This window comes from Saccopteryx leptura, chromosome 4 (assembly GCF_036850995.1).
Source record: "Saccopteryx leptura isolate mSacLep1 chromosome 4, mSacLep1_pri_phased_curated, whole genome shotgun sequence".
Lineage (NCBI taxonomy): Eukaryota > Metazoa > Chordata > Mammalia > Chiroptera > Emballonuridae > Saccopteryx > Saccopteryx leptura.
Genome location: NC_089506.1, coordinates 197,558,333 through 197,583,541, shown reverse-complemented (window position 1 = coordinate 197,583,541; position 25,209 = coordinate 197,558,333). Strand labels below are relative to the sequence as shown.

Genomic DNA, 25,209 nt, shown 5'->3' with positions numbered 1-25,209 from the left:
AAATAATGAACCAAAAACTTTCCTAACTCAATGAAGTCCAAAAAGTGGAGAGAGTTTTAAACAACACAAACCCAAAGAAATTCACACCAAGACCTACCATAATAAAATGGCAAAGGGTAAAGACAAAGAGAGAATCTTAAGAGCAGCAAAAGAAAGAGGGATACAGTACAAGATAGCTCCCATAAGGCACCTGATTTTTTAACAGAAACTTTTCATGCCAGAAGTAATTGGCAAGAAATATTCAAAGTGGTGAAGAGCAAGGACCTACAACCAAGACTGCTCAACCCAGCAAAGCTGTCATATAAAATTGAAGGAAAAATAGTTTCCCAGACAAGGAGAAGCTACAGGAGTTCATCCTCACTAAACCAGTATTACCAGAAATATTAAAGGGACTTTTAAAAGAAGAATAAAGAACATAAGTATGAATAATAAAATGGCAATAAATATGTACCTACCAATAATCACTTTAAATGTAAATGGAGTATATTTTCCAAACAGAACATAGCATAGCTGAATGGATAAGAAAAAATACCCATGTATATGTAGTCTGCAAGAAACCCACTTTATATGAAAAGAAGACTGAAAGTAAAGGAATGGAAAAAGGTCTTTTATGCAAAGGCAACAAACATAAAAAACCCTGGGATAGCAATACTTATATCAGGGAGAAAAAAAAACTTTAAGAAAAAGGCTATGATAAGAGACAAAGAAGGACATTACATAATGATTTAGAGATTAATCCAACAAGATGATATAACCCTTGTAAACATTTCTGCACCCACCGTAGGAGCACCCAAGTTTATAAAGCAAATCTTGATGAACATAAAGGAGAGAGCAGCAGTACTATAGTCCTACTAAGGAATTTAACAACCCATTGACATCAATGGAAAGATCTTCTAGAAAGAAAATTCACAAGGAAACAGCCTTAAATGACACACTAGATCAGAGGGATTTAATTGATATCTTTAGAGCATTTTACCCCAGAACAGCAGAATATACATTCTTTTCAAGTGCACATGGAACATCTTCTAGGATAGACCACATGTTAGGACACAAAACAAGTCTCAATAAATTTAAGAAGATTAAAATCATATCAAGCATCTTCTCTGACCAAATGGTATAAGACTAGAAATTAATCAGAAGAAAAAATGGAAAAATCAACAGAGGCATGGAAGCTAAATAACATGTTACTAAACAGTGAATGGATTAACAATGAGATCAAGTAAAAAATCAAACCAGGCCCTGGCCGGTTGGCTCAGTGGTAGAGCGTCGGCCTGGCGTGTGGAAGTCCTGGGTTCGATTCCCAGTCAGGGTACACAGGAGAAGCGCCCATCTGCTTCTCCACCCCTTCCCCTCTCCTTTTTCTCTGTCTCTCTCTTCCCCTCCTGCAGCCGAGGCTCCATTGGAGCAAAGATGGCCCGGGCGATGGGGATGGCTCCTTGGCCTCTGCCCCAGGCGCTAGAGTGGCTCTGGTTGCAACAGAGCGACGCCCTGGAGGGGCAGAGCATCGCCCCCTGGTGGGCAGAGCGTCGCCCCCTGGTGGGCGTGCTGGGTGGATCCCGGTCGGGCGCATGCGGGAGTCTGTCTGACTGTCTCTCCCCCCGTTTCCAGCTTCAGAAAAAAAAAAAAATCAAACCATATCTTGAGACAGTTAAAAATGAAAACACATCAACTCAAAATCTTTGGGACACAGCAAAAGCAGCCCTAAGAGGGAAATTCATAGCATTATAGGCCTACTTCAAAAAAAATAAGAAAAATCTCAAATTAATCTAACCTAACACCTATAAGAGCTAGAAAAAGAACAACAAACTAAGCCCAAAGCGAGTAGAAGAAAGGAAATAATATAGATTAGAGTAGAGATAAACAAAATAGAATCTAAAATATAATACAAAAGATCAGTGAAACCAAAAACTGGTTCTTCAAAAAGATAAACAAGATTGATGAACCTTTAATCAGACTCATCAAGAAAAAGAGAGGATCTAAATAAATAAAATCAGAAAGGAAAGAGGAGAAGTGACAGTTGACACCACAGAAATACAAAGGATTATAAGAAAATACTGTGAACAGTTATATGCCAACAAATTAAACAACCTGGTAGAAATTGATAAATTTCTAGAAACATACAATCTTCTTAGATTAAAACAAAAATAAACAAAATCTGAGCAGACTGGTTACAACCAACGAAATTAAAGCAGTAATCAAAACACTCCCAACAAACAAAAGTCCCGGACTGGACAACTTCACAGGTGAATTTCACCAAACATATAAAGATGAAAGAACACCTATCTTTCTCAGACTTCCCCAAATAAGTCAAGAGGAGAGATGACTCCCAAGCCCATTTCACAAAGCCATCATTATCCTGATTCCAAAACCAGAGAAAGGCATTACAAAGAAAGAAAATTATAGACCAATATTTTTGATGAACATAGATGCAGAAATCCTCAACCAAATATTAGCAAACCAAATTCATCAGTATATTAAAAAGATCATACACCATGATCAAGTAGGATTTATTTCTGGGATGCTGGGTTCAATTCACTATCTGCACCTCAATTAATGTGAGATACCAAATAAACAAAATGAAGAATAAAAATCATATGCGTATCAGTAAATGCACAAAAGCATTTGACAAAATCCAGTTTCCATTTATAATAAAAATGCTCAGCAAAGTTGGAATAGAGGGAACATACCTCAACTTAATAAAAGCCACATATGACAGACCCATAGCCAACATTATACTCAATAGGGGAAAACTAAAAGTGTTTTTCTTAAGCTCAGGAGCAAGACAGGGATGTTTGCTTTTAACACTCTTGTTCAATATAGTAGTGGAAGTTCTAGCCATAGCAATCAGACAAGGAAAAAATAAAAGGCATCCTGAGTGCAAAGGAAGAAGTAGAACTGTCATTTTTAGATGACAAGATAAGATAGAACCCTAAATATTCCATTAAAAAACTACTAGAACTGATCAATGAATTGACTAAAGTAGCAGGATACCAAAATAAATATTCAGAAATCAGTTGTATTTAAGACTTTCTAATTTTTATTTTTTAAAGATTTTATTTATTGATTTTAGAGAGACAGAGGAGGAAGAGCAGGAAGCATCAACTTATAGTAGTTGTTTCTTGTATGTGCCTTGACCAGGGAAACCCAGGGTTTTGAACTGGCCACCTTAGCACTACAGGTCGACACTGTATTCACTGGGCCACCACACACCAGGCTCGGTGGTATTTTTATAGACCAATAATGAACTATCAGAAAGAGAAAACTAAGAAAACAATTCATTTACAATTACATCACAAAACACCTATGCTCAACGTCACTAATCATCAGAAAAATTAAAATCACCATAAGGTATCACTTCACACCTGTCAGAATGGCTATCATCACTAAATCAACAAACAGTAAGTATTGGTAAGGTTGTGGAGAAAAAAGCACCCTTGTGCACTGCTGGTGGGAATGCAGATTGGTGTAGCCTCTGTGGAAAAACAGTATGGAGGTGCCTCAAAAAATTAAAAGTGGAACTGCCTCATGACTCAGCAATTCCCTTTCTGGATACTAATCCAAAGAAGCCCAAAACACTAATTCAAAAGCATATATGCACTGCTGTGTTTATTGTAGCATTATTTACAATAGCCAAGATATAGAAGCAACCTAAGTGTCCATCATTACAAGAGTGGATATAAATTTAATAGTACATGTATAGCCAATGGAACATTACTCAGCTATAAAAAAGAATGAAATTTTAGCATTTGCAGCATTATGGGTAGATCTAGAGGGTATTATGTTAAGTGAAATATGTCAGACAGAGAAAGACAAATACCATTTGATTTCACTTATGTGGAAATTAAAAAACGAAATGAACAAATATAACACTCATCTATACATAGAACAGACTGATGGTTGCCAGAAGTGAGAGGGGCTGAAAGTCTGGGTGAAAAAGGTAAAGAGAATAAGAAGTACAAATTGGTAGTCACAAAATAGTCACAGGCCTGACCTGTAGTGGTGCAGAGGATAAAGAGTTGACCTGGAGCGCTGAGGTTGCCAGTTCAAAACCCTCGGCTTGCCTGGTCAAGTCACATTTGGGAGTTGATGCTTCTTGCTCCTCCCCCTTTCTCTGTCTCTCTCTGTTTTTCTCTCTCTCTTTTCTCTAAAATGAATAAATAAAATCTTATAAAAATAAAATAAAGTTGAAACATCAAAACAAAACAGAACAATCACAGGAAGGTAAAGGTCAGTATAGGAAATATAGTCAATAATATTGTAATAACTATGTATGGTGCCCAGTGGGTACACCTGTACTGTCAGAGATCACTTGGTTAAAGTATATGCTTGTATGCCTGCAATTAATATAAAATAGTACTGAATGTAAATGAATAGGAAATGAAATTTTAATAAAGGAAAAAAGCGAGCCTGACTAGGCGGTAGCGCAGTGGATAGAGTGTCAGACTGGGACACGGAAGACCCAGGTTCAAAACCCCGAGGTCGCTGGCTTGAGCATGGGCTCACCAGCTTGAGCGCAGGGTCGCTGGCTTGAAGCCCAAGGACGCTTGCTAAAGCCCAGGGTCACTGGCTTGAGCAAGGGGTCACTTGCTCTGCTATAGCCCCCCAGTCAAGGCACATAGGAGAAAGCAATCAATGAACAACTAAGGTGCCACAACAAAGACTTGATGCTTCTTAGCTCTCTCCTATCCTGTCTGTCCCTATCTGTCCCTCTCTCTGAGACTCTCTGTCTCTCAAAAAAAGTGAAAAGAGAAATTAGAATTAGCTTAACCATTAACACGTGATTATGCCAAAAAACTTCATTAACCCTCCTTCATTGATGCTGCTCAGGATGTACCTGACTTTCATTCCAGGATGTATTCCTTCTTCAGCAGTCTGGTCTCCCAGGTTCAGTTTGGCTGGAGTCCTGAGGAAAAACAAACTCTCCTTTGACTATTTTTCTTTGCTATGGAACCATATCCGGAGTATGAAAAATTTTTCTGTACCTTGATAGGGACAGAAGATCAGGCTCATTTTTTATTTTTTGGTATTCATTTGATTTTTTTATGGATGTTTTTACTTCCGAACTGATTACTTTTTTCTTTCTAGTTTAAGATTGATAGAGAATGGTGGACATGGATTGATTATGACCGCTTCCAGGAGCTGATCCAAGAATATGAAGACAGCGGTGGATCAAAAACTTTCAGTGCAGAGGATTATATGGCCAAAACTCCTCACTGGGCACTATTTGGTGCCAATGAAAGAGGCTTTGATCCCAAGGACAGAAGATATCAGAGGAAGAACAAATCAAAGGATATTTCTGGATGTTGAGATTATCTGAATTTCGGATACTAAAGGACAAAAACGGATGGTCCCAGACTCCACTGTGACTTTCTCAAGGACAGATTACACAAATTACATCTCATGCACAGGAGACTGTAAGGCACGTGGAGATGCAAGTCACGTCCGGGGACTGAGGAGACAGAAGCCACACTTGGAGTTAGTTCCACAGCCTAACAATTTCTTCCCAGGACACAGTCCCTTTCCTGATTTTACTTCTAAGAAGAAAATCATTTGGGAGGAGGGGGAGTATATACAGTCGCTAGAATTTAGCTGACAGTTTTGAATCATTGGTAAGGTCCCTAGCCGGCTGTTCACGAGTGTGGTAGGGATGAGCATCTTCCTCCTCCCCTTGCGGGCCACGCGCCTTTGGGCTTTACTCTCCTGAGGTAAGTGTATCCGCTCCCTCTGAGACCTCCACCCCTTTCTTATATCTGAAAGTAATTTAAGTTGTCTTGACTCTCAATTATTTTTGAATACTGCATAGATTACTTCAAATTTTTGCTTAGTGCCAACCATTTGGAAATTGAATTGGTTTTAAAGCTGAACTAGATCTCATTCAGTTCCTATACAGATTACCATAAAATGGGACATAAGGGCTGGATTACAGTAAAAGGAGTTACCATGTAATATCACTGAATAATTAGTCTCACAAACAAACTGAAACAATGAACAAAGTTTGCTTTTTGTTGAAAGTCAGTGTTAAGCCCCTTGTGCGCATGCGCTTAGCAGGTCTGCCCCTCCTCCACTCCTGGAGCCCTCGGCTTTTATTCAATCTGTTCCATAAGATTCATGATTTTTCTACTTGTAAACATCATTAAATACACAATAGTTTTTAAAAGTGTCATAGTTATTTTTTAAATCCCTTTATCCTAAAAATGTAATTAATAAAAAATGTTTTGTAGACATTTAAGATACAAGTTTTCCTTTGAGTGTTTGTTTTAAAGATGCTTCTAGTCCTGTGGGTCTAAGCCCACTCAGACCTACGTCCTCCTTATATCATCTATTGTGTAACACCCTCTGTTCCCTGTGGTGGAAAATTCATGCATAATACAATCTACTGATTGAGTTGAAAATGGCACTGTCTTCTGAATGATAAAGTCAAAACACTTCTCTCTGTTGTGACATAGGATGGGGTAGTGACAGCATCGCAGAAATCATACGTTCTCTCTTGGACCCAACGCATCTTCAAGCTTGCATTGGGCTTGTTCTGTTGACTGATGGACGACGCTGGGGAGTGGGCGTGGTCCCGGTCAGTGAGGCAGGATCTCACGGAAGCTCAGATGTGTTTGCAGTCACTGAGTAGAGATGGAAAAACAACCTGAAGTAGAATGAAATGTTTAAAGGGGAGGTACACTGAGGAGAGCCCACAGATGAGCTCCTATTTGTGACAGGTAACTGGGGTCCAGTTGAAAAATCCCTCAGGGTCTGCTGGGGGGAGTATGGCCGCTGGCTGAGTCTGCGGGGCTTCCTCGGCCAGGCCACTGTGCTTGTATTTTTTATGTATGAGGTTCTGCTTAAGATTTAATTTGGACAAAGATACTCTCTTGCTTCAAAGAAAAAAAAGAACAAACCTCTCAGTTCTAGTATGCCCCCTCCTGACTACATTAACCTTAGGTAATAAATGAGTAGTTTTTATTCCCCTAGGAAATGTCTGCTTTATATTAAAAACAACAAAACATGACACATTCATCACAGGTCACACACACACACACACACACACACACACACACACACACACACCTACCTAAGAAAAATACAGTGGAATCCAGATGGAAAAATTCAGTACATTTGCTGAGCAGTATTAAAATAGAGGAGTATGGGGAGCTTGACTACTCCAAGAAGGTGAGCTATTTAAAAACAGCATTCTACATGACCAACGGGAGTTATCATTGGAGCTTGAGGAAATGATTCTAACATTCACCAAAAAATTAGCAAAACAGGTAAGAATAGTTTCAAAATTCTAGGAAAATAATTATTGAAGGAAAATTGCTTTACAAGATACTAAAACTTGTTATCTAAAATAATTAAAACTCTGAAATAAGAGATCAACTTCTACAATGACAGGACGTCAGTGAACTCGCTCTTTCTCTAAAACAATTAAACTATGAACAAAACAACTAAAATTACTGAATTTTTGAATGCTAACATTTAACCAAAGCTTCACAAGCTGAAAATCATCTTTTAAGAGAAACTTGTGAACTGCTATAAAATTCACTTGAATTCTCATCAGAAAATATGGAGGCCAGAAGACAGTGGGTTGATATCTTCCAAATGATGAAAGAAAAGACTCAACCAGAAATTCTGTAACCTAAATTCTCTTTCAGAAACAAAGGAGAAATTAAGACATTAAAAGATAAACAAAAATAGGAGAATTGAGCACATGCAAACCTGCCCTGCAGGAAATACTGAGGGGAGCCCTCAGGCTCTGATTGGAGGACATTGGAAACTAGCCCAGGGGTCAGGAACCTTTTTGGCTGAGAGAGCCATGAACACCACATATTTTAAAATGTAATTCCGTGAGAGCCATATAACGACCCGTGTATGTTACGCATTATCCAATAAAAATTTGGTGTTGTCCCGGAGGACAGCTGTGATTGGCTTCAGCCACCCGCAGCCATGACCATGAGCGGTAGGAAATGAATGGATTGTAATACATGAGAATGTTTTATATTTTTAACATTGTTTTAATTAAAAATTTGTCTGCAGCCTGACCAGGTGGTGGCGCAGTGGATAGAGCGTCAGACTGGGATGCGGAGGACCCAGGTTCGAGACCCTGAGGTTGCCAGCTTAAGCACGGCTTCATCTGGTCTGAGCAAAGCTCACCAGCTTGGACCCAAGGTCGCTGGCTCAAGCAAGGGGTTACTCGGTCTGCTGAAGGCCCACGGTCAAGGCACATATGAGAAAGCAATCAATGAACAACTAAGGTATAGCAACGAAAAACTGATGATTGATGCTTCTCATCTCTCTCCGTTTCTGTCTGTCTGTCCCTGTCTATCCCTCTCTCTGACTCTCTCTGTATCTCTGTAAAAAGAAAGAAAAAAAAAAATTTGTCTGCAAGCCAGATGCAGCCATCAAAAGAGCCACATCTGGCTCGGGAGCCATAGATTCCTCACCCCTTGAACTAGCTCAAAGCCACGTGAGGAATCAGAGCACTAGTAAAAGTAACCACATAGGTTTTATAAAAGACATTGCAAACTTACTTTTGTTTATAACTCTTTTAAAATACATCTGCTTAAAGCAATAATTATAAACTGTGTTAATGGACTTACAGTGTATAACGATGTAACCTGTATGACAATAATAGCTGAAAGGGTGTGGAGGGAACGTAATTATAATATTGGAGTAACTACCAACTACCCACTTCTGAAATTGTTATTATCAATCCAGGATAGATTTTAAGATGCTAATTGTAATCCCAAGAACAGCCAGTAGGAGAATAAATCAAAGAGTATAGTAAAAGAATGTCATTCTGCATTATACAGATGTAGTGATGTGTGCATTTTTTTCCTCACTGCAAACAAATTTCCAACTCTAGCTGGGTGTCCTACAATTCCATGAAATTCAGACACCGTATACCCAGGAATAGGGTGAGATACCACAGGGTAAGGGCTCAGTCCCAGAAGACTGCCCCCAACCGCTCCCCACTTACAGTCCAGGCTGTCACCTGTGCTTCTGACCAACTGGCTTAGATTGGAGGTTCCAATGACCTCCTCCTTGGGTTCAACTAATTTGCTAGAGTGGCTCTGAAAACTCAGAGAAACATCGTACTTATTAGATTACTGGTTTATTACAAAAGAACATAACGCAGGAACATCCAGATGGAAGAGATACATAGGTTAGGTCATGGGGAAAGAGCTCCAAGCTTCCATGCCCTCTCTAAGGGCTCCATTCTCCCAGCACCTCCACGTATTCAGCAACTCGGAAACTCTCCAATCTCCATCCTTTTGGGTTTTTATGGAGGCGTCATTATGTAGGCATGTTTGATTAAATAATTGCCCATTGATAATTTGGCTCAAATATCCAGCCCCTTTTCCTTTCCTCAGAGGTCCCACCCTCCAGTGACAGGGTTGGTTTCCCAGGGCAGCCACCCCCACCTTAGCTCACCTAGGGGCTGGCCAAAAATCAGCTCATCAACATAACAAGAGACACCTCTTTCTTTCTCATCTCTTAGGAAATTTTAAGGGTTTTAGGAGCTCTGTGCCAGGAATGGTAATGAAGACAAAATATATATTTCTCATCATTAATTGCAATATCACAAAAAAACAACAAGGAAGTTAAAAAGATACACTACAAAATATCTATTTAACACAAAATAAAGGCAGTAACAGGAATAGAACAACACAGACATAAGACATTCAAAAACAATAGCAAAAATGTCAGGCATAAATCCTACCTTATGGGTAAGTATGTTATATAAATAGATTAAATACCCCAATTAAAAGAGAGATGGCAGAATGGCCTTTTTAATGTATCTTTGTTTTATTTATTTTTATTTTATTTATTCATTTTAGAAAGGAGAGAGGGAGAGAGAAAAGACAGAGAAACAGAGAGAGAGAAGGGGGAGGAGCAGGAAGCATCAACTCCCATATGTGCCTTGACCAGGCAAGCCCAGGGTTTCGAACCGGTGACCTCAGCATTTCCAGGTCGACACTTTATCCACTGTGCCACCACAGGTCAGGCCAGAATGGCCTTTTTTAAACGTATAATTACATACTGTCTACAAGAGACTCATTTTGGATTTTAAGACTAAAAAGATGGGGAAAGGTGCACTATGGAGGCAGTAACCAAAAGGTAACTGGTGCCTGACCAGGCGATGGCGCAGTGGCTAGAGTGTCGGACTGGGATGCAGAGGACCCAGGTTCGAGATCCCGAGGTCACCAGCTTGAGCGTGGACTCATCTGGTTTGAGCAAAAGCCCACCAGCTTGAGCCCAAGGTCTCTGGCTCCAGCAAGGGGTTACTCGGTCTGCTGAAGGCCTGCGGTCAAGGCACATATGAGAGAGCAATCAATGAGCAACTAAGGTGTTGCAATGCGCAATGAAAAACTAATGATTGATGCTTCTCATCTCTCTCCCTTCCTGTCTGTGTGTCCCTGTCTATCCCTCTCTCTGATTCACTCTCTGTCTCTGTAAAAAATAAATAAATTAAAAAAAAAAAAGGTAACTGGTGTGGCTTTATTAATATTAAAAAAGTAGACTAAAATAGACAAAAATTTTTACCAGGGACAAAAGAGGACATTTTATAATGATAAATTATTATAATTATATTATTCTTTGTAGTTCTATCTTACTAGAAAGATGTAATGATTGTAAACATATATGCACCTAACAGCAGAGTCCCTAAATAAGTGATGCAACACCTGACATAAGGGAGAGGGGAAAGACAATTCAATCACAATTGGGGACATACATAACCCACTTTTAATAGTGGATGGAAGAGCCAACAAGGAGGTGAAAGATTTGAGCAGCACTATAAACCAGCTGCACCTGCCAGAGCTCTGAAGAACACTCCGCCCAACAACACATTGTTCTTAAGTGCACATGTATGTTCTCTAGTATAGATCATATGTTAGATCATAATAAAGTCAATAAATTTAAAAGGATTAAAAGTATACAAAGGGTATTCTGTGACCAGTTGAATGAACTTAGAAATCAGCAGAAATGTTGGGAAATTCACAAATACAGTCATGTGCAGTTTAACAACAGGTATATGTATATTCTGAGAAATGTGTCATTAGGCAGTTTCATCATAGCATGTACTTAACACAAATCTGGACTCTACTGCCTACTACACACCTAGGCTGTATGGCATAGCATACCCTTCCTCCGTTATAAACCTGTACAGCATGTTACTATATTGAATACTGTAAGCAATTGTAACACATTGTTAATTATTTACATATCTAGTCATATCTAAACATAGAAAAGGTATAGTTAAAATACAGTATATAAGAAAACAATGGTACATCTGTATTAGGGTACTTACCATGAATACAACTTGTAGGCAAAGAAGTGCTCTGGGTGAGTGGTGAGTGAATGTGAAGACCTAACGTATTATTTATTGTACACTATTACAGACTTTCTAAATGTACACTCAGGCTACACTAAACTTATAAAACAACACAATAAATCGTGCTTACAAGAGAAAATGATGCAATGAAGAGAGGCAGTAAAGATGAGACGTAAGAGGCTGCTGCCAGTGGAACAGGGCGTGCTGTTTTCCAGCAAATGTATTTTTTATAAGTAGCAAGATACACTCTAATGACAAAGAGTATAGTGTACTAAGTACATAAGTCATTAACATAGTTGATTATTATGAATGTACTGTACATAATTGTATAAGACTGGTAGCACAGAAGGTTTGTTCACATCAACATCACCACAAACACTTGAGTAATTTGTTGCACTATGGTGTCATGAGGCGATAGGAATTTTTCAGCTGCATCATAATAATCTTATGGGACCACCTTTGTGTGTGCATGTGGTTCATCATTGACCGAAATTTGTTATGCAGTGCATGACAGTATGTATTAATTAAGCAATGCCCTAAATATCCAATGGGTCAGAGAAGAAATCACAGGGAAATTAGAGAAGACTTTGAGGTCATTGAAAATGAGAACACAGCATACCCAAACTTATGAAATGTTGCTAGAGGAAAATTTATAGCTGTAAATGCCTACATTAAAAAAAAATCTATCTCAAATCAATATCCTAAACTTCCATCTTAAAAACTAGAACAAGAACTGAGGCAGGATAGAAAGAAATTAGGGAAAAATCCAGACAGGTGGAATGAGGAAGGAGCCAACATCCTCTCACCAGAGCTCCCCACTTCTGGGCATGATCAAAGAGAAAACAGTTTATGGCGGGAAAACCCTGCAGTGGTTGTAGAGGTCAACAACAAGGACTGCACTCCTAAGGATCACTCCAAGATGGAGGAAAATTGACTGAAGACCCACTCCAAGCTACTTATACCATCATTATAATGAAAACTTAACACCACAAGTAGAAAGGGGGCCAAAGGGGACAAATGCCATTGACACTTCCAGATGGACCATAATAGGAATGAGACCCCTTCCCAATCAGAAGGCAAAGTCAGACAAAGTTTGGGGACAAAACCCTCCCCACCCCCGTAAACACATAAAACCACGAGAAGTATCTGACCGCGTGTGCAGACTCCCTCTCAAGTTGGCTTGTGTCCACTCAGATGTGTACTTTTCAGTTCTTTCACTGCGGTGTCTGAGCCCTGGACACTTTCTTTTTCTCTACTTGAGCAAAACTCGCTTTATTCTCACTCCAGTATGTCCTTGAAATCTTTCCTGGATGAGTCAAGGACCTGGAGGTCTCCTGACACACAAAAGATCCTGGACAGTGGTGGGGCAGGACCAGCCCGTGGTACAGAGTGGTCCGGTCACAGAAGAACTGAACCAAACCAAATTAAGCAAAAGGAAGAAAATTATAAATGTTGGAGCAGAAATAATGAAGTAAAGGAAAGAAAACCAATAGAGGAAAAAAAAACCCCCGTGAAACCAGATGTTGGTTCTTTGTAAAAAATCAGATTGACGAATATTTAGCTAGTCTCACCAAGAAAAAGATGTAAATAACTGTGAGTGCACACCCTTGTGACTATACAGAAAACTACATCATACACTTTAAAAAGCTGTAAGAACAGAAAAAGCAGAGGCAAACCCTAATATTTATAAAAACAAATATAGGACAAACAAAACATCATATAGTTCTGTTTTTTATAGACCAAAACAAGTCAAATGAAACAAGAAAGAAAACACCTTAGGTGAGAAAGGTTTTTTAAAATTTACTTGTTTATCTATTTTGAGAAAGAGGAAGGGAGAGAGATGAGAAGCATAAACTCATAGTTGAGTTATTTTAGTTATTTATTGATTACTTCTCATGCATGCATTGAAGGGGAGAGAGGGGGACACTCCAGCCAAGCCAGTGATCCCGTGCTCAACCCTGTGACCTTGGGCTCAAGCCAATAACCTTGGTTTTCAAGCCAGCAACCTCTGGGCTCCAGCCATGGGATCATGTTAATGGTCCCACTTTCAAGCTGGTCAACCTGTGCTCAAGCCAGATGAGCCCATGCTCAAACCAGTGACCTTGGGGTTTCGAACTTGGGTCCTCCACATCTAAGGCTGCTGCTCTATCCAATATGACACCACCAGTCTTTCTTGACCAGAGGCTTCCAAACTTTCTCATGTCTCAGAATCATCTGGAGGGCTTGTTAAAACACATTTTTGGGCCCTGGCCGGTTGGCTCAGTGGTAGAGCGTCGGCCTGGCGTGCAGGGGACCCGGGTTCGATTCCTGGCCAGGGCACATAGGAGAAGCGCCCATCTGCTTCTCCACCCCCACCCCCTCCTTCCTCTCTGTCTCTCTCTTCCCCTCCCACAGCCAAGGCTCCATTGGAGCAAAGATGGCCCCGGGCGCTGGGATGGCTCCTTGGCCTCTGACCCAGGCGCTAGAGTGGCTCTGGTTGCAGCAGAGCGACGCCCCGGAGGGGCAGAGCGTCGCCCCTGGTGGGCGTGCCGGGTGGATCCCTGTCTGACTGTCTCTCCCCGTTTCCAGCTTCAAAAAAAACAAACAAACAAACAAACAAAAAAAAACCCACATTTTTGCACGCCCACCCCATTGTTTCTGATATTGGACGTGTGAATGGAGAACGTTTGGAATTTCTATCAGGCCTGGGATATGTAAATACTGCCAAGAGACCACATTTCAAAACTACTTGTAGATATAAAAACAAAAAACTCATTCAGGAAAGGTAAAAAACTCTTGGTGAGATATGGTTAGGTATCTAACATCACATAAACTAAAAAGGTAAAAATTGGGAGAAATAAGTTACATGAAATATAATTGACAAATCCTTACTCTAAAATCTGATACAATTTAATGAAAAAAAATTAAAGACTTGACTGGTTAAATAAACGAAAGACACAGGACATAAAGTTTTATCAAATGAGGAAATATAGATAGCTATAAAATATAAAGAACTATTCATTTACAGCAAAGAAATGTAATTTTTATTAAATTAGCACAATTTTGATATCATTATATTAATGTAGAATACAGCCATTTCAAAAGCAATTTGATAATGAATATCAGTAACTGTTATTTTTAACATATGACTGAATGGTTTAAAGAACAAAGTAGTGTAATATTTAAAGATATTTATTATAACACATAATAGCAAAACCCAGGAAACCTAAATGTAAAATGTAGTAGGCATTTAATATTTTTTGAAAGAATGTCAAAATTATATTATACCATATTTCTTAAGTAATTTATTACTTCAGATAATGTTTCTTTTTGTGACAGAGACAGAGAGAGAGAGACAGAGAGAGGGACAGATAGAGACAGACAGGAAGGGAGAGAGAGGAGAAGCATCAATTCTTTGTTGCGGCTCGTTAGTCTCCTTAGTTGTTCATTGCTTTCTCATATGTGCCTTGACCAGGGAGCTATATCAGAGCGAGTGACCCCTTACTCAAACCAGTGACCTGGGCTCAAGCCAGTGACTGTTGGGCTCAAGCCAGCAACCATGGAGTCATGTCTATGATCCCACACTCAAGCCAGTGACCTTGTGCTCAAGCCGGATGAGCCCACGCTCAAGCCAGATGAGCCTGCACTCAAGCCGGCCACTTCAGGGTTTTGAACTTGGGTCCTTTGCATCCCAGTTTGATGCTCTATCCACTGCACCACCACGTGACCAGGCCAGATAATGTTTCTTGAGCACCAATTGTGTTCTAGTTACTGAGTATTCATTGGTAAGAAGAAGAGGGGAACATAATTCTTACCATTATGATGCTGACCAACATTCACCAAAGACAAAGATTCACACAATGAAGTGTTAATCATCAAACACCCTGTGATCACAACTGTGTAAATAAAGAGAATTCCTAGTTCAGGGAGGTAGTATTGACTGTGCGGGGGCCTGGAAGAATCCTGATTCCAGAGGTGGGGAGGGAAGAAGAACGCTGGCTGTGTGGGGGAGGGTTACGGCCCATTTGAGTAGCTGTAGGAAGGCCGCAGTGGCTGGAGCATGCCGAAGAAGATGTTGGAAAGGGCGGGCCATTCAGAGAAACCAAGGGGGCATTTTGGATGATGACTCAGGGAGATGTAGGTCAAGCCAGGCCCTAAGAGCAATTATGCAAAGGAACAACATGATTAGATTTGTATTTTGTTTATTAATTTTCCCATTTTTAAATCATTTTTATTTTTCAATTACAGTTGCCATACATTATTATATTAGGTTCAGGCGTACACCCCAGTGATTATGCATTATATAACTTACTAGGTGATCAACCCAATAAATCTCGCACGCATCTGACACCATACTTAGTTATTAGAATGTTATTGACTGTGTTCTCTGCGCTGTACTTTACATCCCTGTGACTGTTCTGTAGCTACCAATTTGTACTTTTTAATCCTTTCACCTTTTCATCCAGTTCTTCACCACCAGCCCCTCCGATCTGGCAATCATCAAAATGTTCTCTGTATTGCCTGACCTGTGGTGGTGCAGTGGACAGAGCATTGACCCAGAATGCTGAGGTCACCAGTTCAAAACCCTGGGCTTACCCAGTCAAGGCACATATGACAAGCAATCATTCTTGAGCTCTCCTCCCCCATAAAATCAATAAAACAATCAAAACAGTGTTCCCTGTATCTGTGAGTCTGTTTATATTCTATTTGTTTGTTTATTTTGTTTTTTATATTCAATTATTGATAGATATATATTTATTGCTATTTTATTGTTCATATTTTTAATCATTTTTTTTTCTCCTTAAAGAAAACCTTTTAATATTTCACACAATACTGGAGTGGTGGTGATGAACTCCTTTAGCTTTTTCTTGTCTGGGAAGCTCTTTATTTGTCCTTTGATTCTTTAAAAAAAATTTTTTTTTATTATAGCGAGAGGAGGGGAGGCAGAGCCAGAATCCTGCATACACTCTGACCAGATCCACTGGGAAAACCCACTAGGGGGCGATGCTCTGCCCATCTGGGGCCCTTGCTCTGTTGCAACTGGAGCCATTTTTTTTTTTAGTGCCTGAGGCAGAGGCCATGGAGCCATCCTCAGCACCCGAGGCCAACTCACTCCAGTTGAGCCATGGCTGCAGGAAGGGAGGAGAAGAGAGAGAGAGAGAAAGAGGAAGAGAGAAAGAAGTGAGAGGGGGAAGGGATGGAGAAAAAGATGGGTGCTTCTCCTGTGTGCCCTGACTGGGAATCAAACGCAGGATATCTGCATGCTGGGCCTATGCTCTACCACTGAGCCAAAGAGCCCGGGCCTGTCCTTTGATTCTAAATGACAGCTTTGCTGGGTAAAGTAATCTTGCTTGTATGTCCTTGCTTTTTATTACTTCAATATTTCTTCCTAATCCATTTTGGATTGCAAAGTTTCTGTTAAGAAATCAATCACTTGACAGTCCTATGGAGCTTCCTTGTAGGTAACTAACTGCTTTCCTCCTGCTGCTTTTAAGAGTTTCTCTTTGTCTTTAACCTTTTGCATTTTAATTATGATGTGTCTTGGTGTGGGCCTCTTAGGGTTTATCTTGTTTGGGACTTTATGCTTTCTGGACTTGGGCCTCTTAGGGTTTATCTTGTTTGGGACTTTATGCTTTCTGGACTTGTATGTCTATTTCCTTCACCAGGTGAAGGAATTTTTCTGTCATTACTTTTCCAAGTAGGTTTTCAAGTCCTTGCCCTCTCTTGTCTCTTTCTGGCACCCCCATGACATGAATGTTGGAATGCTTGACATTGTCCCAGAGACTCCTTACACTGTCCTCATTTCTTTAAATTCTTTTTTCTTTTTTGCTGTTCTGATTGGGTGTTTTTGCTTCCTTACATTCCAAATCACTGATTTGATTCTCAGCTTCGTCTCTACTGTTGATTCCCTGTAAATCATTCTTAATTTTAGCGAGTGTATTCTTCATTTCTGACTATGCTTTTTTTTTATATATATAAATAAATTTTTATTTTAATGGGGTGACATCAATAAATCAGGGTACATATATTCAAAGAAAACATTTCCAGGTTATCTTGTCATTTAGTTCTGTTGCATACCCATCACCCAAAGAGAGATCGTCCTCCATCACCCTCTATCCAGTTTTTTTTGTACCCCACCCCCTCCCCCTCTCCCTCCTCCTTTCCCCCATCACCCATAACCAGCACACTCCTGTCCATGTCTCTTAGTCTCATTTTTATGTCCCACAAATATATGAAATCCTGCAGTTCTTGTTTTTTTCTGATTCACTTATTTCATTCTGCATAATGTTATCAAGATTCCACCATTTTGTTGTGATCCGATGTCATCATTTCTTCTAGCTGAATAGTATACCATGGTGTATATGTGCACCATCTTCTTTATCCAGTCTTCTATTTTTTTTACAGTGATTAAAAGCCTTTAAGCAAACTCTTGGCCAATACCGCAAGAATCCATAAAAGAGTAGTGTCCTTAACATGTTCACCAAGTCCAAGTTGGCCCCATCACCATGCCAAATCCCTGAAAAATGCAACCCAACCACAGTTCAGTCTGTTTTGTTTTTTTTTAATGCTGTTGAGGTCCTAAGTTCATTGAGCATCCTTATAACTAGTGTTTTGAACTCTGCATCTAGTACATTACTTGTCTCCATTTTAGTTCATTTTCTGGAGTCTGGTTCTGTTCTTTCATTTGGGACACGTTTTTTGTCTCCTCATTTTGGCAGTCTCCCTGTGTTTGTTTCTATATGTTAGGTAGACACGCTATGTCTCTCAGGCTTGGTAGGGTGGCCTAATGTAATTGGTGTTCTAGGGTTTAGTGGCACAACCTCCCCGATCACCTAAGCTGGGCACTCAGGGTGTGCCCCTCCCCTCCCTGGGTGGGCTGTGTACACCCTCCTGTGGTAGCTGAGCCTTGATTGTTGTTGGCATGTCAATGGGAGGCATTTACCCCCCAGGCCAGTCAGTTGCAAGGACTGGCTGCAGCCACTATGGAGCATCAGCTGTGCAGTGGCCCACCCCATACAGTAGGGCTTATTTCAGCAGGGCTCTGGGGTCTGCTGAGTTCACCCCTTCAGTGTGTCACTTGTGGCGGTGGTTGGGTGGTGATGCTTTGATGTGGTCTGAAGCTGTCCACTGGGTGTGCTGTCTCTGGGGCATCCAGGGTGGTGCAGGCCAAGACCAGCCACCACCTGTGTTCTGCCCAGGGTACCTGGTATGAGCTAAAAAGCAATCTGCAGATCAGTGTTACTTGTGCTTGTCTTGGAACTTCCCAGGTGAGACCAAGCTGTGAACCATGCTGGCTGCTGCTCATGCTGGGGCTGGGGTCACTTCATGAGAGGTACAGAGCATACTGAGGCCAGAGTTTAGGACAATCTGAAGCATGAGCCAAGATAGGCCATTCATGCAGAAAAGCCACTGGAAACCACCTGGGAGGGCCTGAGTATTGAGTGGGGCAGGGCTTCAGGGACTCACTAGGGCAGGGCCAACAGTGCAAACCAGGTTGATGGAGACTCAGATATGGTGCCCGCCTGCTGGTTCTGTAAGGGGAGGGCTCATCAAAGAAACAATGGTCTCTGCCAGCACTTCTGTTTGGGAGAAAGCTGCCCCCAGCTCTTCTGCTGATGCTGAACAATTCAGTTCATCCCTATATATCTCTGATGCCTTTCCAGCTGCTGTCTGAGTGTTGGAGCTTTGAGGAAGTGAAAATGAGTAAGTCTGTGTCCGGGCTTTTAAGAGGAACTTCCAGGACTTCAACAGCCCTCTTCTGTATCTCTCAACTTCAATTCCTGATGGTTTTTACAGCCAGTAGTTATGGGGACTTCTCTTCTGGGCTCTGGAACCTGGGCTAGGGGGCCTGATGTGGAGTTGGGACCTCTTGCTCCTCATTGGGGACCTCCACAGCTGAGACATCCCTCCAGATTTTTATCAGCCACACGTGGGCATGGGACCAGCCCATTCCATGTCTCCATCCCTCCCACCAGTTTCTGTGTGGCTTAATTCCCTAGTTGCAGGACTTCCATTCAGCTCAATTTCAGGAGGTTCTGAATGATGATTGTTCTGTAGTTTAGCTATAATTTTGATGTGGTTGTGGGAGGAGGTAATAAGTACTGTATTTACTTATGCTATTTGTTATCTTGACTGGAAGTCTGTAGATTTACATTTTAATAAGATCATTCTAGCTGCACATGGAAAAATGGCTTGGAGAGATCTAACAGGAAGATGAGTTGCTAAGTGTTCTTTTAGAACAGGCAGGAGTCCTGGGTGGCGGCATTTGTGCAGTGTACACCCTACATACTGACCCTGGGGGTTGGGGTGGAGACCAGTGCATGGATTTGAAAGAGACCTTAGAAGGGAACACTTAAGGATTTGGCCACAAATTGATTAGACTGGCAAGAAGGGATGAAATGTCCGGGGTGACTTCTGGCTTGAGAACAGGATGGAGACAGTGCCATTCTCCAGGCTGGCTGACCCTGGAAGAGGGCCAGGCGTGGGGGAGATCTTGATTTGATTTGTGCACACATAGGCCTTGACTTTGAAGGGGAAGGTCGAGACACTTCTCAGGCATACAGGTGTGGGGCGGAAGGTGACATGTGTGGATATCATTGTAAGTTATAATCAGAGTCACAAGGAGGCCTGAGGTCCCCTGAGGAGACGGAAAATGAGAGGAGGAGAGGTCAGGCCTCTAGGAGCTCTGGCAGGTAGTGACAAGGCAGAGGAAACAGGCGAGTAGACTGGGGAGACAGACAGAGGGAAACCAGCCCCTAAGTCACAGAAACCCGGCGAGGAGGGTGGCTCAGGAAGACTGGTCGGCAGTGCCTGCAGCCAGTGAGACGTGAACTAGGGAGGATGACAGAACAATGTCCTTTGAATGGGGACCATTGACAACCTAACCAACACTTTTAGTGGAGTGCTAGCACCAGTGGACATTTTTGAAGGATTTTTAGTAAAACAAGTTTATGCTATACAAGGCTAAGTTTAAATAGAGAATACAATTTATCTTCTCTTTGGGTTGGTGAACACACAATACAAGGTACAGATGATACATTATAGAATTGTATGCCTGAAACCTATATACTTTTATTAACCCATGTCACCCCAATAAATTCGATAAAAATTTTAAAAAGAAAAATGATATAGAATGAAGACAAAATTACAACATCACAGTTATCTTAATTATGTAAAAAGCATTTGTATGAGGAAACATAGGACTATGTATGTCACATATGATTATGTATTTATTTTAATGACAATAACACAGTAAAAGGTATAAGGAAATGCATTGTATGCTTTTCCTTTGTGGAGTAAGCCTCTAGCTAACCTTTTTCTTCTAAGATCCTGAAATTGGAATTCAGCTTACAGTTGGAGTTAAATATATTCAAAACAGCATACTTTGTCAGCTGGAAGATTATTTAATCTTTTTTGTTCTTTCAGTGTGCTGGGTTGTTTTTCTCACTTTTTATTTAAATTCAAATTGATGAACTCTTCCTGGGGCCCCACTGACTTAATATAAGTTGGCAGTGACTAATGCTGCTGGCTCTTAGCCAGTTTAGGGCTTTTGTCCTTTGCCGATTTCTTTTCATTTAATATAATAAATCATATTACTAGGTTTTGAGATTTTGGTACAGTGTTGTACATTCATTACATTTTCTAGAGAAAAAAGACTCATTTAGGAGGAACCCTGGTGCACTGAGATGGATACTTATCGATTTCCGGAATTCTGGCTTTGTTGTTAGAAAAACTGAGCATGACCACAGACCTCATCATAAGGCAACTATGTTTGCAGCTGACTTGAGGAAAACAACTCACTTCTGGGTGAGAAGAGACAGTGCGTGTTGTAGAAAATCTGAGCAGGCAAACATTCTGCAATTCCTTCTCTGGTTTTTGCAGATTCTTGTTACGAAACCGTGAAACCCCAGTAATACCTTCTCCTTCCCCCTTAGTGAGAAGATAATTGCGTGGCTAATTAACTGGCTCTTAGTGAGAAGTACTAAAAATTGATACTCTGATTATTGGCTAAGGAGAAGTTGGATAAAATAACTTGAGCTGTTGTAAAATCGAAATGTTCTTTCTGACAGGTGGTCCCTCCCCTCTCCTCTGCTACAAGGAGGAGTTCTTTGATCTGCCTGTCACTTGGGCAGTTAGAGGGCCTGGCTATCTCTCAACAAGGGATCCCTTGTCTTCCCCTTTGGAGAAGGGCTGAGTGAGGGCAGAGCGAGCATCTCCACTGTCCAATTCACTCTGGAGCAGCCCGGCATAAACAGCTTCATGATTACGTAACAACAGGATAAACTGGGACCATTAAAATAGCGGCCTGAGCACCGTGTTGAAGGTGTTCAGCACACATGGGTTTAGCAAGAGTGCTGTGGTCAGGTGGTGATGTCTGCAGTACAAAGGGCGGTCTTGAAACTCTTGTTCCTTATTTGCTGCATGCACATAGAACTCCTGGTGAAAGGCCGAGGCGCCTGGGACATTGGGACTTGGGCTCCTCTGACTTGTCTCTGACCTGGAGCCTTCCCAGGTAACCAGTAATCAGTGCTTTCTCTGAAAGAGTCAGCTTCCCCCAAGTCAGGGAATGGGAGCTGGAATTCAAGATGAAAAGCAAGGCCCACGTGAGTCTGGTAGAATGTGAAGGTGAGAGATGGGGAGGGCAGACCTGGGAGGGGCGGGTGCGGCGGAAAGGCTTGTGGTAGCTGGAATGGGCAGTGTCTGCTGAGCTTTTGGGGTGGGCTGCTGGGCATTGCTGATAGAAGCCTATCGCTTTGGTTAATGTTCCATCAGCCTGCAGATGGTACTGGTGGATTCAGAATCCTAGAAATATTAACAGTGGCCATTGACTGAGCCCTGCCTGTGTACCAGGCACAGCACATGGCCCACGCCCTCCAGACTCAGGGTTTTAAGGGCAGGCACTGGTCGGAACTGTAACCCTGTGCCTCACTCCAAAATCCATCTCCCCCCTTCCATCCAGCCACCAGACAGGCTGCCAGGGCGAGGGCTCTAGAATGTACATCTGACCATGTCCTGTCCGCCCAAACCCTCCCGTGTTCCCTTCAAGCCTGTAGGCAAGTGCAGAGCCCTCAACCTGCCACAGAGGCTGCCCACCCCCTGCCCTCTGCTGTTTGGTACACCTCCCTGCCCAGCCCTGCAGAACGGCAGGCTGGTCTGGGAACCAGTGGGCTGTTCCGTCTGTAATTCCCATCCTCGCCTCCATCCTGAACCAGCAACTCCTCAGTTTCTAAACTCAGACTTCTGAGTTTAATGTCATTCAAATTATTTCACTGGCTTGCTGGTTAAGGTACACATTTATTTGCTTCATTTTTTTTTTTTTTTTTTTACCCATGGCACCTTAGTACAGGGCCTTTCAACATATTTGCATAATTCATAGGAGTTGTGCGTATTGAGGGAGAGATTGCCCCAGGGACCGAGCACTTATTCCCGTTGTCCTGTCTTCAGGGCCGAGCCCTGGGGAGAGGAGTGGAGCAGGACTGCGCATGCTCAGCTGGCTGACCTTTGGTTTTATGCTCAAGTCACAGACCATTATTTTTTTTTGAGGTTAAACATCTCGATGACTTGTAATTCTTTTATTGGTTGATTGATTGATTGATTGATTGACTGCATTTACATAGATTCTAGTGTCTCCCCTGAATGCATCCCCCCTCCCCCATATCCCTCTTAACATCTCCCTTACCCTCCTCTCATCAGCTCCCTCCCCCTTCCCTTCAGGTTTAATTCCGTTCCTCAGTTCACTTTGTTCCTTGGATTCCTCAAATGAATGAGGTCATATGATAATTTTTTTTCTCTGCCTGGCTTATTTCACTTAACATAATAGATTCCAGGTCCATCCATGTTGTTGCAAAAGGTAATATTTCCTTCTTTTTCATGGCCCCATAATATTCCATTGTAGAATATATATGTACCACAGCTTTTTAATCCATTCGTCCATTGATGGACACTTGGGCTGTTTCCAGATCTTCGCTATTGTGAACAATGCTGCCGTAAACATGGGGGTGCATTTCTTTTTTTTTGAACAGACCATTATTATAAGATTATTAACATTATTGTAACATTATTATCACAAGACCTGGTCCTGGCCCTGTGCCGGAGAAAAGCAGTACCCGTGAGCCAGAGATTAAAATTCAGCAAGGCAAATGCAAAATACTCTTGGAACCTGGGAACACGACTCTGTGCTGAACTTGAAATAATTGATAGTTGGAAACAAAACAGGGGTGATATTTTAATAATTATCGATTTTGAGGTGTTTCTGTCTCCTCAGTTTTCTAAACTGGTGCTAGACGGGAAAAGATGTTGTTTATACTGTAGAATACAGTCATTGTGAGCACAAACACTACACAACATGCTGTCAGCTACCAGTAACAGAATTACCCACTAAAAGTGGTTTTAAATACGAGGTATTTTTACTGTCTCCTATGAACAATGTGCAAGTAGGTGGTTCACAGGTTGGATCTAAGGGTGAATGATCAAAGATCAGGCACATTCCAGTTTTCCACTGCATCATTTGAAACATGTTGGCTTTTCTCTTCAGTTGGTTGGACCCATGGTCTCAACATGGCTGCCACAGCTCCTGGAATCACGCGCTCACAGTTGTGTTCAAAGACGGGGAGGAAAGGACAAGGAAGAGAGCGCTTCTCTCTCAAGTTGTGCTATTTATTGAGAAGGGGGAAAGCCCCTTGGAGACGTCTCTTTTAGTTTTATTAATCATAATCATTTATATAATCATTGTAACCCCCCAGTTGCAAGGGAAGCTGAGAGTGTATCTTCAGCCTCTGTTGTGGGAAGTGGGTTCTATTAGGAGAGAAGAAGATAGATGACAACTTCATCTGCCACAGAAAGTATATTCTTGCCTGTGGAGTTCATCTACTCACCAAACAGATATGGAGCCCCTGTTGTGAACGTCCAGTTCTTGTTCTGGGTGTGGGAAGAGGAGTTTCACGCCGGTGAGACCCAATCCCGGCCCCACCCATGGAGAGAAGCAGTACTCGTGAGCCCGCGATGCACACTCCGTCAGGTAAGTGCACAATGCGCGAGGAGACAGGGAGCAGGCCTGAGAAACGACCTTGGTCTTGGAGAATTGAGAGCTTTACAGAGCAGGTGACATTTGAGCTGTGTCTTGAAGGATGAATAGGAGTTTGCCAGATGAAGAAAACAAGAAAAGTCAGTTTGGGCCATGGGACAGCCCTGGCGGATGGATCTAGGGCTCTGCGAAAGCCTGCTGTTGTTTTTATCGACAACACCCTCCACCCCACCCCTTGCCGCCAGCTCTGAAGGAATTCCCTTTTTCAGAGGGGAACTCCACAGCCGCATTGGCCGTTCCTGGAGCAGCCGCCATGTTTTGCTCATTTCTCAGCGGGTAGTCTTCGTTTGCAAGGCCGTCAAGTCCCTCAGAACCGCAGTGGGTGGTGTGAACTGCTGTGTGGGCTGTGAACTCTTTGTCAGACCACGATGACATCCTTGCTTTTGGGGGTTGCACTGGCTCTCACCCACTGCACAGAGCTTGGAGTGAACACTGCCTTCATCCTGACCGCGAGGTTGACCTATAACCAGGGGTCCATTGCTGTACCCACCCCCTGGCAATGGCGATGGGTCCAGCTGTGAGCAGGACTCGGCCGAGCCAGTTGAAGGCCTTCCCTGGATATACTCAAATCAAGCTGAAAGGCTTTCTGCCCCCTTTGGGTAGCACCGGCTGTGAGGATGGAAGGTCAGGGCTCGCCTCCTCGGCCCTGGCCGCATGCGGAGGCTGACCCGAGAGATGGGGCGCTCATCCTGTCGGGGCCGGGTCCCCTGTCGCGGGGTCCCTCGGCGCACCTCCCTGCACACCCCAGCCGTGGTACTTGGATCCGTTGCAGCTGGTTCTGTCACCTGCAATGAAGTCTTGGCTAATGTAATAGCACCTT

The 25,209-nt window shown here is 42.1% G+C and overlaps 1 protein-coding gene across 2 annotated transcripts in view; it reads left to right on the top strand.

The window, feature by feature from the left end:
* Nucleotides 1–6,224, top strand: part of LOC136403579 (S-adenosyl-L-methionine-dependent tRNA 4-demethylwyosine synthase TYW1) — a 204,900-nt gene extending 198,676 nt beyond the window's left edge. For both annotated transcript variants that reach the window (XM_066382466.1, XM_066382465.1), the window contains exon 16: nt 5,086–6,224. In XM_066382466.1, coding sequence (XP_066238563.1) covers nt 5,086–5,307 — 222 coding nt within the window. In that variant the 3' untranslated portion in view covers nt 5,308–6,224. The remainder of the gene's footprint in view (nt 1–5,085) is intronic.
* Nucleotides 6,225–25,209: the final 18,985 nt, after the last annotated feature.